This window comes from Diachasma alloeum, unplaced genomic scaffold (assembly GCF_001412515.2).
Source record: "Diachasma alloeum isolate Michigan unplaced genomic scaffold, Dall2.0 Dall_scaffold_00271, whole genome shotgun sequence".
NCBI lineage: Eukaryota > Metazoa > Arthropoda > Insecta > Hymenoptera > Braconidae > Diachasma > Diachasma alloeum.
Window position 1 is genome coordinate 2,028,553 of NW_021680410.1, and position 15,241 is coordinate 2,043,793.

Here is a 15,241-nt window from a genome sequence, read left to right on the forward strand (position 1 = left end):
AAAAAAAAAAAAAAAAAAAAAAAAAAAAAAAAAAAAGATGAAGATATTCCCTTCACTTTGATACAAATTTCAATCCACCAACCCATGTTCATTATTTAGAAATGAAACACAAAATGCACCAAATGCATGCGCTAACATGCGCTTATATGGGATAGAATCATTCAAATATTTCCTCTTTTTGCCCGCGAAAAATTGTTTGGAAAAACTGGAAAGAGCATTTGGGAAAAAACAAATATGCGCACGGAGAGAAAAATTCAATAAAAATTACCAGAAAAAAAATGTAAAAATTACGTTTCGAAACGTAATTCGCAAGCGAAGTGAAATTCAATAAAAAGTGTGAGTCGGAACTGAAATTGTACGAATCGTCACGTAAATTCTACGATTTGTTCCGTAAAAATTAACCAGCCGTCTGATGACTCACCGCTGTAGGGACAACAGGTAATTCCGTAATTTTTCCCCAACGATTGCGAAATTTTACGGAACGGAACGGAGAAATAACTCACCAGCTTCACAAAAATTGTTGAACGTTCAAGAATTTTTGATTTTGGAGGCATAATAAGTCGGCAAGTTTCTGTAAGATTTCACTCCTTCGGGAGAAATGACGTGACAATTCCGTACTTTATTTGGTGATGAACCTGAAAATTCACTGAACGTTTCCGATTTCTTCCCTTCTATTCCGATAAAAATTGCCGGAAACCGATTCCCCATTGCGGATTACGTGAATTGTTCCGTAATTTTCACTGAATATTTCTCACCGTGCAAAAAAACCAGAATGAAGGAATATGAAACTGTAAAAATCGAAAGGTATACGGTGAAATGGAATAAAAAATAAAATAAAAAAAGGAATAAATATATGAATACACAAATAAACGAATAGATTATTTGCCTGTCACCTCAATCTCGTCCACATGGAATTTCTGGGACACTTGTTCCTTGGACTGGAAGAACTGAAAAATCATGTCTCTCAAGGCATCGTTCTGCTCCTTCTCGATGTAGGAATCAGTCAGAAGGCGAGAGGAGCCCAGAACGACTAGTTTTCCTGCACTCGTGGGTGACGAGTAATAGGCGCAAATTGGTCTATTCATCGGGGTGGCTAGGGTACCCGTTGACAGGGCCACTATCGAAGGTTGCACGACGTTCAAGGTCGCCCCATAAGGATAAATAAAATTCATGCGCCTGAGAATATTTGAAATAACAAATAGAATCTTTCAAATTTAATATTAGTTTTTCGCGGATTCCATTAAGAAATTCCGTGGCTTTCCCGTGCGTTTTTTAAACGAGAATTTTTCGGTAGAAGTTATGTCGCAGAGAAAAATTTCTCGATGTGATTTTTAAGCATTTTTTACTGAATTTATTTCTTCTCTTATTAAAAAATCGAGCACGAAAACCGGGAAATTTTGAGCCAAGAAACTTATTGGGACAAATATACATTTGCAAAAACAATTAGTGTTTTGCTAAAAAAATTATTGAGGAAAAAATGTACTTAATGCATTTTTCGACGGACGTCACATTCTGTAACAATAATCTCAGCAGAATAAGTTTTATAGAAAAATCAAAAGCTATTTTTTTTCTATGCAATATTTTCTATTCAACATTTTTATTGAAAAGAAAAACACGAAAAAACTGCAAAATTATTCTATCCAATTTTAATAGAAATCTAATAGAGTATTCTTCGAACATGCGCTAGTGTTTTCTATCAACTTTTCTCGTAAAATGTAATACTCACGTGAGGCCGTCAAGATTCTATTTAAATCTCTAATTATTTGCTAAACCGTTTAAATACTGATTTTTCATTGATTGAAAAGAAAAACACGAAAAAACTGCAAAATTATTCTGTCCAATTTTAATAGAAATCCAATAGAGTATTGCGCTAGGTTTTTGTATGAACTCGTTAAATCTCGAATTATTCGCTAAACCGTTTAAATATTGATTTTTCGCGGAATCTATTAAGAAATTTCGTAGCTTTTCTGTGCGTTTTTCTAAATAAAAATTTTCCAGAGAAGATATTTTATACACCAAAATTTCTCAGCGTGATTTTTTAGTATCGTTTACTGTAACCATTTCTTTTCTTATTAAAAAATAGAACAAAAAACTCGAAAATTTGAGGAAAAATGTATTTGAATGCATTAGACGTTAGATTCTAGAGAAACAATCTCCACAGAATAAGTTTCATAGAAAAATCAAAACCTATTTATTGTTTCTAGACAATATTTTCTATCGAACATTTTTATTGAAAAGAAAAATACGAAAAAACTGCAAAATTATTCTATTCAATTTTAATAGAAATCCAATAGAGTATTTCAGCGAAATTGCGCTAGGTTTTTATATAAACTTTTCTCGTAAAATGTTATACTCACGTGAAGTCGTCGCGATTATGTACAAATCTCGAATTGTTCGATAAACCCTGAGTGATCGTGCACTCCTTAGGATGGAGTGTTTGATTGTAATTCATTCTCACGACAAAGTCTATTAACGAGAAGCAAATGACGATTACTTCAAGGAATTACCAAAAGTTTTATTCTTTAAACCGACGTTTACCATTGTTCACCATGATTCCGAACTCTTCGAGTAGAAAATTGATATTAGTATTGAATTTGTTTTCTCCCCCTTCGCCAAGCATCACCAGAACATTCCCTCCACCATTAATGAATCCTCTGATTGAATTCATCTCGAGTTCTGTGAATTTGCTCCGCGGCTCGGCGAGTACCAGGACTTCGCCGTTGGCCAGAGTCTCTTGAGATAATACTTCATTATTCCTAAATGTGAATCAAAAAGCAAATCCACAGGTGAGTCAATCCGAATTTACGAATTAATTCGAATTAATGAATTGATTCAGCATAACACGCACGAAAAAATTTAATAGAAAAACCTGTCGAATTCGTTAGAAAATTCTATTGAATTTCTATTAAACTTTCTATTAGTTTTTGGCTGATTCTATTGACATGTTCAATAGAAAACATTCAATGGAAAAAGTCAACAGAATTCGATTTTTCTATGTAATATAATATTATTCTTTTTATATATTTTCTATAGAATTTGCTCGACTCAAATTTTGTAAGTTTTCTTCATTCTATTTTTCTTTTCTTCTCATCAAGAAAATCAAACGAAAAAACTTGGAAAATTTGAGCCGATGAAATTCTATATAAAATATCTCAATAGAATAAGTTATACTATAGAAAACCTGAATTCTATTGACTTTTTCTACTGAATATTTTCTATTGAATATTTCAATAGAATCGGCCAAAAACTAATGGAAAAGCTCAATAAAAATTCAATAGAATTTTCTACCGAATTCCATAGGTTGTTCTATTAAATTTTATCGTCCGTGAAATCTTTGGAAATCAATTGAATTTTTATTTTTACGCACAAAGAAATTGTATAAGTATGTATTTATATAAGTATATATTTTCTATAAGTTTTTTTCAATGTATTCTTCCTTTCTTCTCACCACGAAAATCAAACAAAAAAACTTGGAACATGGAATAAGTTATATAGAAAAATCGAATTCTATTGAATATTTTTTGTTAAACAATTCAATAGAATCGGCCAAAAACGAAAATAAATTTTAATAGAAATCCAATAAAATTCTCTAACGAATTTGCTAGGTTTTTCACGATTTTAGAGTCTTTTAATTGAGATCTTCAGTATCAAATTGAAATTTTCAAGACTCAACTTGAGAAATTCGAAAGTCTTATCTTGAGAGTTTCAGAACTCAACTTAAGATTTTCAAAAGTCTCAATTTGAAATCGCAATTCTCAAATTGAAATGTCCATTTTGGATGTATCTAATTAATTAATCCAATCAACTGATAAAACTAATCAATTTCGATTTCTCCAAAAGTTGAATTGAACTCACTCGACAAATTTCCACTTCTGCTTCAACTTCCTCTGTAAAACCTTGAATTCTTCATTGAGTCTTCTCTCATTCTTCGAGGTATCGAAAATAATAAGATGTTTGTCATTCTCCGCACTCTCTACAACCGAATTCATCCCTTAATAATTAAAAAATTATGGTAATTAAGAGGAATGTCCTGGCAAGTATTATTGCAGTACTTTCCGGAGTAAAAGCACGTTTTCGTTGTCAATGACAACCGATCACAACAATAGAGCTGTCAAACGTGAAACAGCAATTGGTCTGGAGGGGCAACCAATCAGAGGACTCACTGCAATTTCCCCGTCTCCTCTCCTCGTCAATCGCAACCCATGCGAGTGTGTTTACTTTTCGTTGTCTTGACGAGACTAGTTTAACCTGTACAGCGATGTCTGTAATGTTTTGAGTGAAATGATCGTTGAAATAAATAAATAATAATGGCTGACAAGTTAAGGAGATATGAAAAAATTGATTTTCTGGGAGAGGGACAGGTAAGACTCATAAAACAAACGTTTCATTCGCATATTTCTGGGTAATTTAATTATTGAAATTCTTTTATTACTACAGTTCGCCACGGTTTACAAGGCTAAGGACTCAGAAACCGGTCACATCGTAGCTGTGAAAAAGGTTCGATCATCTTAATTATTTATAGGGTAAACAGGTCAATTTCTGGACGATTTCAACTTGCGTGGAATATCCCATAAGTAAAATGGAAATTGTCCTGATTATTTCCCCTTTCAATAAGATTACTCGTGAATAAACATGTGATCAATTATTTTTTCTATTGATCGACATTTAATAAATAAAAAAAATATGGCCCAGTCGTCCAGAAGTTAGGGGTTTCCGCAGCTTTTAACTATTTCTTGATTTAATTATTCTTTGTTTTGTTATTTTCACTTCAAATCATTTTATTCCGCTAAGTAAAACATTCTTGAAGGTATGGAAATCATCATATTCCCATTCAGGTGATTCTTTTACTTTAGATCCTATTACAAATCTCGAATTTCCCTCAACCGTCCAGCAATTGGCCTGTTCACCCTAGATGAGAATATCAAATTGCAATTTCACTCATTTCTTTTTTCTCAAGTTTTTGTTCCATTCTCCCAAGTTTGATGAAGTTCTTTACATTTTTAGGATTTGTTTCAAGTACTATAAACATAAAAGATTAAATAGTACCTATATAATATAATTTTAAATTATATAATAAATAAATAAATAATATATTAATTCATATACTTTTAAACTTTGAAGATAAAAATCTGAAATAAATTCTAAACGGAAGTTGATATGAATTAAAGACATCCTGGTTAAGTTCGCGTCCAATTGGCAGTCTAGTATTATTGATAATGATTAATTTGAAAGTGGCAAAATAACGCAGTCTTACACTGAGAGAAAAAGTAAGTTCTGCCGAAAAATTGTTCCCCCGAAGAGATCTTTTGTCGTGTTGAACCATTTTATTGTGGACAAAAAAGAAAATTTTCACCAAAACATGGTAATTTTCGTAATAGTAATTATTCCGTCCGACATTTGTAGAATAGATTAGAATTAGAATTTGATTACAATTTGATGAATTCATTTCTTACTCTCCTCCAAGTTAGACTCGATGTAAAAATGATCAATGATGAATAATTTTTTTTCGGGCATTTTAAATTTATTTCGCCTCGCCACATTGAAAGACTCACGTGGAGTACTTGCAGAGATCTTGATATTTTCACTGTTTGTGAAATTCATCATTTGGTAGATCATTGACTAAAGTTCATAATTAATAATTGTTTTAAAATTATCATCAAATTAATAAAAAAAATATTATCATCATATAAAATTCTAGATTAAAGTGGGAAGCAGAGCTGAAGCTAGAGATGGGATCAATCGCACTGCACTGAGGGAAATTAAATTACTCCAGGACTTGAAGCACGAAAATATCATTGGATTGTTGGGTGAGTGAAACTTCAAATTGACGTTATTATTCAATTGGCAGTCACCTCAGATGTCCAAAAACTTTTCCTATGGTTAATTGAATCCTCAATAAAAAATTGTAATTTTTTTTATTGACATTTCCCCCTCAAATCGCTCATCATTGAGATAATCACATCTCATTACGTAACTAATAAAATAAAAAATGAAGAGATCTAACTTTAAAAATGCTGACTTGATCTCGAGCTAATTTATCGATATTTAATTCATTAAAGTAGCTCTACCCTTACGGTAAATTCAATGATTATTGAAAACTGCAAAAGAATTGCAGAAAACTCGATTAGATTCAGAATTCTATTTTTGCTTCCGAATGGAAGCTTTTTTTCAATTTAATTATTGTTTTGGTTTTTCAAAGAAGAAATGTTTACAAATCAGGATTTAACCCAGTGTCTTATGTGAAAATCGACATTTCCATTGTAATCAAAGATTAAAATCTGAATTTTTTTTCATTAGATGTGAAAAAATCAAGAATTTTTTTGACACCTCATAAAAAATAATCCACCGTTTTGCAAACAAGTTTTATTATTTATTTATAAGAGGGAAATGTTTGAAAAAATATCAGTATTTTGCGAAATTTAATTTAGATAATACTGACTGGGTATGAAAAATTTAAAAACTGAAAGTATCCAAAAGTACAGCGTAGCCCGGCCGAAGGGTAGAGCTACTTTAATGACCTGTTAAAAATAATTTATCGACTTGACATTTTTCTCTCAAATGATTCGTCGTTGAGATAATTACGTTTCAATATTTCACCAGCGAAATGCATAATAAACAAAATGAACTTCACCAATTTGGCCTCTTCCCAAAATAATTTATCGATATTTGAACCACCCAGTAACTCTTAAAAATCATTTACAGATGTGTTTGGTCACAAATCCAACGTATCCCTAGTATTCGATTTTATGGACACTGATCTGGAGGTGATAATCAAGGATAACAGCATCGTATTAACAACAGCAAACATAAAATCGTACATGATCCAGACATTACAAGGACTGGATTACCTCCACTTCAACTGGATACTCCACAGGGACTTGAAGCCCAACAATCTCCTGGTGGACAGCAAGGGTGTCCTGAAGATCGGAGATTTTGGTCTGGCCAAGTTCTTTGGCTCACCGAATAGGATAAATACTCATCAAGTGGTGACGAGATGGTACAGATCACCAGAGTTGCTCTATGGAGCGAGATTGTATGGCACTGGAGTCGATATGTGGGCTGTGGGGTGCATTCTAGCTGAATTATTACTCAGGGTTCCTTTTTTGCCTGGGGAATCTGATCTGGATCAGCTCACGAGAATTTTCCAGGTGAAATATCATTTTTTTAGGGAACTGAGGCCTTGAAACTCTTTTTACTTCCGAATGAAAAAATTTGTAATTTTTAAGTTTTGGATTTTTTTTAGTTATATCAATCCATTATCATTCAAAAAGTCCAAAAATGCAATTTTTTCTCTATCTGTTCGTTAATCAATTAATAGAATTAAATCTTTTTTTTTAGAATGTAGATGTTGTCGAGCCCCATCCATCAAAATTAATCAACATTTAATTTATATAATTTTTAGAATTTTTTGATTAAAAAAAATCGGTTGTCCTATAATAACTAAAAAAATGTTCTGAATTAATTGAATGATAGCTTACAAAATCGTTTCGATGTCTTTTTGCCCGATTGCGAAGATGAAGACGATAGTAATAATCGTTGTTTTGATTTACAGAATGATTTTCGAAAATTTTGTATTCTCTGAACATGACAAATCCGATATCTTTGAATATCATGCGTCAAGTTAATTCAAAGAATTCAATAGAAATCCAATCGATTGTCTAACGAAATATGACTATTTTTTTATACGTGATACGAAAGAAAATGATTCTTTTAATTTTCAGACACTGGGAACCCCGACAGAAGAAACATGGCGAGGAATGAAAGAATTACCAGATTTCATTCAATTCAAGCCATTCCCAGGCACCCCCTTAAAACACATATTCACAGCCGCTGGAGACGATCTCCTCGACCTAATAGCCAGTTTACTGAGCATAAATCCCCTAGACAGGTGTACCTGTGATCAGGCCCTACAGATGCCCTATTTCAGCAACAAACCAGCGCCCACAATAGGTGCGAGGTTGCCCCTACCCCAAGCAATAAAGAAACAACCCGAGGATAAACCCAGTCTCAAGAGGAAATTATTGGAATCTGTGGATGGGGGAAGTCTCGCCAAACGATTGCAATTCTGATGCTCGAATAATAGAATTGAATTATTCCTATCGCGAATTTATGGAATTTATAGGACATTACAACCCGAATTACGACATGTGTGAGAGGGAAAATGAATTGTTAGAATTGTAATTGTGATTATTTTTATAAATAAAATGATTCTCTAAACTACTTCAATTCCTGTGATACCGAAGGAAATTTCAATATTTACAATAGACTGAGTTTTCAGGCGCAATATCAAAACTTTACATTGCAACAAATTTTGTAAATTAAGTAATTGTTTTTATAAATGAATTGAATTGTTGGTGATTTAAATGAAAAATCTATTCCGTCGAAATAGATGTTGAAGTCAATTGAGAAAGGAGGAATTAATATTTGGAATTTCAATTGTTGTTAATTTCAGGAAATGATTATTTGAATAAATAGCCTAACTTTCGAACTTTGATAATTATTATTTAATAATTGATTAGCAACATTATCAATTTTTTATGGGTTCTTATGGATTAAATGATTCATTATTCTCACAGAAATGTCATGATGGAATTATTGCTAGGACTTAGTAATTCGGAAATTCTAATTAATATTTTCAATTACAATTGCAGTAAAATTAATCAAGTAAATAATTCTTCATAACATGCTGTGGATTCAAAATTTGACTAGAACATATATTTAATTGCTAGAGTTTTAACGGTTGACAATTACTCCGTAAATTCAAAATTTTCAAGTATAAAAATAGACGTGAAAATGAAACAAAGTTTTTGAAATAATTTCATTCATGCAGAATTTATCTACTGATTATTTTTATTTAAATTTATCCATGTTTTCGTTGTGCAATTTTGAATAAAGAAATTAATGAATTTTATTAGAATTCATTAATTTCTTTATTCAAAACAAGAAAAAAACTAAACTAGAAATTAATGAATTCTAATAAAATTCATTAATAAAATAGTTTTTCAAAGAAAAAAAAAACTTTTCAAATGAATAAATAAATTCTAATAAAATTCGTTAATAAAATAGTTTTTCAAGGAAAAAAAAAAACTTTTTCAGAAAAAAATATTGTCTGAATGTATCTAATTTCTTTCAAATTCGAAATTTGAATGGAAAATCTGTTTTACCGATGGATATTTTTGACATCTGACAATCCCATAAAAATAACATCGTCTGATGCAAAAATAGACTTCAATAATCAATAGAGTTTTTTGAATAATTCCACCCTGATTCAATCAATTCTCCAAATGTGTTGCATTATCATTTTAAAAATCTGACAATTCTTATCACCAGATAGTGTCAATAATGGCTACTTGTCACATCATCTCGAGTGAATAAATTCCTCACCACAATTTCCAATAAACAATAAAAATGAACGTAGTGACAGCGATAAAGCTCTATATCACCCGGATGACGGAGGAGAGTGGTCCGGGTATGAAGGTCCTCCTGATGGACAAGCAGACGGTAAAAACCTGGCCCTGGCCTGTTAGGTTATATTCTCCTGTCAGACTCCACTCAAAACAATGAGAACTTCACCCCTTTGTTTTTGTTTTCCAGACGAGTATCGTGAGTTTGGTTTACAGTCATTCGGAGATATTGATGAAGGAGGTCTACCTGTTCGAGAAAATTGATGCTGTGGTGCGGAGCGAGGCCCTGAGACACCTCAAGTGCATTGTATTTATCAGACCGACCAAAGAGAATATTGCCCTGCTGTGTAGTGAGCTGAGAAACCCAAAATATGGGACGTATTACATATGTAAGTGGTTTTATTAGCACACAAAATGATGATTTCGATTATTTTTTCGATTTGTTGGATTGATTCATCAATTGGGAGGCTGATTCGTTCATGGTTTGAATGGTTTCATTGATTCTTTGGATGATTTATCAATTATTTTGATGATGTTATTGATTATTTTGATGATTTTGTCAATGATTTGAATACTTTTTCAATTTTTGCAATTATTTTACACCCATTTGGAGGAATTTATCAATCATCCAAGACGATTTGTTCATTATTTACATAATTTTATTGATACTGTTGACGCTTTGTTCATCATTTGATTTATATCATTGATTATTTTGATGATTTTGTCAATGATTTAAATACTTTCTCGAATTTTTTCAGTTATTTATCAACCACTTGGAAGATTTTATCAATAATTCGCACAGTAGTTCCAATTTTTTCAATCCTATTAATTGTTGGAATCGTTCATGAATCATCTCAACGATTTATCGATTATGCAAATGATTACTTTGATGATTTTGTCAATGATTTGAATACTTTTTCAATTTTTGCAATTATTTTACACCCATTTCGAGGAATTTATCAATCATCCAAGACGATTTGTTCATTATTTACATAATTTTATTGATACTTTTGACGCTTTGTTCATCATTTGGTTTATATCATTGATTATTTTGATGATTTTGTCAATGATTTAAATACTTTCTCGAATTTTTTCAGTTATTTATCAACCACTTGGAGGATTTTATCAATAATTCGCACAGTAGTTCCAATTTTTTCAATCCTATTAATTGTTGGAATCGTTCATTAATCATCTCAACGATTTATCGATGATGCAAATGATTTGATAATCGTGTAAATGATATTTTTGATTATTTTGAAGATTCTGCCAATTATTCAAATACTTTTTTCAATATTTAAAATCATTTATCAACCACTTGTAGGATTTTATCAATCATTCAAGACGATTTATTCATCATTTCAATGATTTCATTGATTCTTTTTATTGATTAATGTGAATAATTTTGTTAGTCATTCGGACAGTAGTTCAAACTGTTTTAATGATTCTATTGATTATTGGAATCATTCATTAATTATCTCAACTATTTATCAATTATGCAAATGATTTGATGATCATATGAATGATATTTTTAATTATTTTGAAGATGCTGTCAATCATTGTCATACTTTTTTCAAAGTTTCAAATCATTTATTAACTAATTGTGGAATTTTATCAGTTATTCAAGACGATTTATTCATCATTTAAATGATTTTATTGATTCTTTTCATTGATTAATTTTTTTAGTCATTCGAACAATATTTTCAATGTTTTCCATGATTCTACTGATTCTTGGAATTGTTTATCGATTGTCTCTACCATTTATCAATTATGCAAATGAATTGATGATTATATGAATGATATTTTTGATTATTTTGAAGATTTTGTCAATTATTCAAATACTTTTTCAATTTTTCCAATCATTTATCAACCACTTGAATGATTATATCTCTACCCTCAGTAGATCATTAATAATCTCTAGGATTAATCAATCTCGTAAATGATTCAACGATCATTCAAATAATTTATCAATCGCTTCTCTCCTTCAGATTTCAGTAACATCATCGCCAAAGCTGATATTAAACTTCTCGCTGACAGTGATGAGCAGGAAGTTGTCAGAGAAGTTCACGAGTATTATGCAGATTACCTAGCAATTAATCCACATCTATTCTCCCTTGGAATTTACGCATGTTGTGAAGGTAGAATAAGAAATAAAAAAATACATTTTCAAGAATCTCAATGAAAATTGAGTAGCAAAGCGGTAAAGCGGCCAGTTTTCAATGAATATCCCGAAATCTAAGGGAGATAGGAAAATTTTTGATAAAACCTTTTGTGTAGCCTTTAATTCGCCCTACAAAAAAGGTCATTACGAAAATTTCGTTATCTCCCTTAAATTCGGAGATATTCATCAAAAACTCACCTGAAGTCTGAATTACTGACATTTTGAGCATCAAAATTTCATTCTCGCAGGTTTAACATGGAATCCAACACATCTCCACAGAAGTTGCGAGGGAATCATATCGGTGCTACTATCCCTGAAGAAATGTCCCTACATTCGTTATCAGAACAGTTCGAAAATGGCTAAGAGATTATCAGAGAAGATTCGTGAAGTGCTGACCAAGGAGTCGAATTCGTTCAAATTCAGGCAGGAGACTGATCCTATTCTGCTGATTCTGGATAGAAGGGATGATCCAGTGACACCTTTGTTGAATCAGTGGACGTATCAGTCGATGGTCCACGAATTATTGACGATAAATAATAATCGGGTTGACTTGTCTCATGTCAAGGGGATTTCAAAGGAACTGAGGGAAGTTGTTTTGAGTGCTGAGCACGACGAGTTTTATGCTGAGGTAAATCCACTCGAGCTTAATTAATTCATTAATTCTATTAATGAATGAATAATGATCTTAGTCTTATTTTTTTTACAGAATTTATACTTGAATTTTGGGGAAATTGGACAGACGATTAAAGAATTGATGGAGGAATTTCAGAGAAAAGCGAAGAAACATCAGAAGGTGGAGAGTATTGCTGATATGAAGAACTTCGTCGAGGCCTATCCACTGTTCAAAAAAATGTCGGGAACTGTTTCTAAACACGTGACAGTTGTCGGCGAACTGTCGAATCTAGTCGCTCAACATAATTTGTTGGAGGTTTCTGAGACTGAGCAGGAACTCTGCTGTCAGAATGAACATTCTAATCAGGTAATTCAACTCATTCCAAAGGATTTAAGAAGTTAAATAAGGGAGAATGACCAAATAATTATTTTTAAAACGTCATTGGATCAATAATTTTTTTTTAATATGAAAATGACTTTCCAAATCCTCACAAATTTCGTTTCATTATTTTTATTTTTATTATTTTAGTTTTACTAGCGAACGCGCGCGATTATGTTATATTGTATTAATTTATTTTATTGTTTTTTTTCCAATTTTTCTTTGCAGTTAGATTAAATTAAATTTATTGGATTCTATTCCCATTATAATATACAAATTGTGGGAACCGTTTTTCTCATTTTCAAATGAAGAGATATTTATGTTGAATAATATCAGTATAATATAATAATTCCTCTCAATGAAATCAGATCATGAAAACAAACAATTTCAAAACTGATTTTTTTTTAATGACGAAAAAATATAAATATGTTCCCTTTCTATGATCTAATTTCAATGGAAGAAAGTGAAAAAAAGAACAGAGATACGTGATCAGCAAGAAAATAAAAAGGTTGATTTTTCAATGTTTCCGGAAAGTTTTAAAATTGATATATTTTTTCAAATAATGAAAGAATACCCATCAATTCAATTTCTACCCTCACATTTTGATAGAATCTGTAAAAAAATAGCAAAGAATAAAAATCGGAGAGGAAAAATTTTATCGGATTATTATTATGTAATTCTTTTACAGCTTCAGAAAATTAAAAAATTGCTAAACAACCCAACAGTCCGTGCCATCGACGTCACTAGATTAGTAATGTTGTATGCTCTTCATTACGAGAAACATACGAATAATGAAATTGGAACTCTTCTTGAAATGCTGAAGAAACGAGGTGTTCCAGAAAAATATACAAGGGTAAAATAATTAGTACAAATTATTCTTCAAAATTTCACGATGAATCATGAATTTAATGATGGGATAATTTTCCTAGCTGGTGTATAATATTTTGGAATACAGTGGAATAAACATGAGACAGTCGAATTTGTTCGATCGTGAGGCTGTGGCAAAAATAACAAAGAAATTATTCAAAGGATTGAGTGGAGTTGACAATGTCTACACTCAACACAATCCTCTGTTGACTGAAATCCTCGAGGATCTTATCAAAGGGAAATTAAATACTCAGACGTATCCTTACCTCGGCAATATGGTCATGACGAAAAGGTAATATCAATCTGTTGAACAATTTTTCAATTAGAGTAGATCAAAATAAAACAGTTCTATGACGTATGAAAAAGTTTAATCGAAGCGTCTAGTACATCTTTGACAAATGCTGTTGATTTTCTATTGGAACTCTAAGAATTTCTGAGCATAAATTTCCCAAGATTTTTCTTGGATTTTAGGGTGAGAAATAATAAGTAAGATAAAACAGAAAAATCATGCCCAAGAATTTTTATAGACTCATTCATTGGAATTTCTATAGAACTCTGAGAGAATTCTCATAAAGTTCCAATAGAAATTCAATAAGAATTTCTCGATTCAATTTTCGGTCATTCATTTTTCAAAGTTTTCTCGAATTTTTCTTTATAAGAAACAAGATGAAACAGAAAATTCATGTCCAAGAATTTCTATAGAATTATTTACTAGAATGTTGACAAAACTCGAATAGAATTGTCATAATTTCAATAGAAATTCGATAGGATTTTTCATTAAATTTTTATTGTCTATTTCTAATGTTTATTGGAACTTGATAAGACCTTTTGTGCATGAATTTTCCAAGTTTTTCTTTATTTTATTATGAGAAACGATAAAACATACAAAATTCCTGCCCGAGAATTTCTAAAGAATTATTTACTAGAATTTTGACAAAACTCGAATAGAATCCTTATAGTTTGAATAGAATTTCTTATTCAATTTTTTACTTTTCCATTTCTAATGTCTACTGAAACTTGATGAGACCTTTTGAGCATGAATTTTCCAAATTTTCTTCTTGAATTTTATTATGAAAAATAAAGTAAAACATAGGAACTTCATGCCTAAGAATTTCTGTAAAATTGTTCAATAGAATTTTAATAGAACTCCAATAAGATTCTTAGACAATTTCGCTACCAATTCCAAGCATTCTCCATTAAATTCCTTGTTTTCTTGATTATAGAACTCAAGACGTCATTGTCTTCATCGTCGGTGGTGCGACATACGAGGAGAGCCTCACCGTCTACAACCTCAACAAACAAAATCCTGGAGTCAAAATAATCCTCGGTGGCACAACAATTCACAATTTCGAGAGTTTCTCCGGGGAAATTGTGTCGGCAACTGACGGTGTAGCATCAAAATACAAATCGAGAAATCATTGATTTCCACTGATGAACTCTATTTTTTTTCAAATATTTATTCAGCATTCCTCTAACCTAAATGAAGAGACGGGGGAGATCATATCTTCACAATTCCACATTATTCAGCGGGGGTTTCCCATCGATTTTCTTTCGATTTATATTTGTATGTTATTGATTGCGGTGTAGAATGATGTTGAATTGTTCCTGAATAAAATAGCTTTGTTGTATGATTAGCAAAAAATATTTGGAGCAAATTTTCCTTCGAATCCTCATGAAATTTACATTTTTTTATTTTTTATGATCGTTCGTCGTTACCCTCAACTAGCAAAATATATCTTCAATATTTTACACATCCATTTTGTGAACCAAAATATTTTGGATCAATTCGTGAAATCGGGGCGCCAAAAACCAATGAGTCTT

The 15,241-nt window shown here is 31.4% G+C and overlaps 3 protein-coding genes across 3 annotated transcripts in view; 2 read left to right on the forward strand and 1 right to left on the reverse strand.

The window, feature by feature from the left end:
• Positions 1-4,051, reverse strand: part of LOC107037858 (intraflagellar transport protein 52 homolog) — a 7,020-nt gene extending 2,969 nt beyond the window's left edge. Inside the window, exons 1-4 of the mRNA XM_015256633.1 lie at positions 3,856-4,051; positions 2,539-2,756; positions 2,358-2,466; positions 894-1,176 (exon numbers count right to left, since the gene is read on the reverse strand). Of these exons, the coding sequence (XP_015112119.1) occupies positions 894-1,176; positions 2,358-2,466; positions 2,539-2,756; positions 3,856-3,989 (744 nt within the window). The 5' untranslated portion in view covers positions 3,990-4,051. The remainder of the gene's footprint in view (positions 1-893; positions 1,177-2,357; positions 2,467-2,538; positions 2,757-3,855) is intronic.
• Positions 4,052-4,228: 177 nt separating this feature from the next.
• On the forward strand, positions 4,229-8,220 carry LOC107037851 (cyclin-dependent kinase 7). Its single transcript, XM_015256625.1, has 5 exons — positions 4,229-4,361; positions 4,438-4,497; positions 5,699-5,807; positions 6,703-7,148; positions 7,722-8,220. The coding sequence occupies exons 1-5, from the start codon at positions 4,308-4,310 to the stop codon at positions 8,067-8,069; spliced, it is 1,017 nt and encodes a 338-aa protein (XP_015112111.1). The 5' UTR covers positions 4,229-4,307; the 3' UTR covers positions 8,070-8,220.
• Positions 8,221-9,190: 970 nt separating this feature from the next.
• LOC107037838 (vacuolar protein sorting-associated protein 45) lies at positions 9,191-15,233 on the forward strand. Its single transcript, XM_015256610.2, has 8 exons — positions 9,191-9,501; positions 9,595-9,793; positions 11,390-11,539; positions 11,811-12,190; positions 12,269-12,541; positions 13,242-13,406; positions 13,483-13,712; positions 14,644-15,233. Exons 1-8 carry the CDS (start codon positions 9,409-9,411, stop codon positions 14,840-14,842), a joined length of 1,689 nt encoding a protein of 562 aa, XP_015112096.1. The 5' UTR covers positions 9,191-9,408; the 3' UTR covers positions 14,843-15,233.
• Positions 15,234-15,241: the final 8 nt, after the last annotated feature.

Excerpts from the sequence above, each read along its gene's own strand:
- LOC107037851 (XM_015256625.1), top strand. The coding sequence starts at position 4,308 with ATGGCTGACAAGTTAAGGAGATATGAAAAAATTGATTTTCTGGGAGAG. Across the intron at positions 4,362-4,437 it reads ATTTTCTGGGAGAGGGACAG|TTCGCCACGGTTTACAAGGC; the intron begins GTAAGACTCATA and ends TTATTACTACAG. Across the intron at positions 4,498-5,698 it reads ACATCGTAGCTGTGAAAAAG|ATTAAAGTGGGAAGCAGAGC; the intron begins GTTCGATCATCT and ends ATAAAATTCTAG.
- LOC107037838 (XM_015256610.2), top strand. The coding sequence starts at position 9,409 with ATGAACGTAGTGACAGCGATAAAGCTCTATATCACCCGGATGACGGAG. Across the intron at positions 9,794-11,389 it reads ATATGGGACGTATTACATAT|ATTTCAGTAACATCATCGCC; the intron begins GTAAGTGGTTTT and ends TCTCTCCTTCAG. Across the intron at positions 13,407-13,482 it reads TTCCAGAAAAATATACAAGG|CTGGTGTATAATATTTTGGA; the intron begins GTAAAATAATTA and ends TAATTTTCCTAG.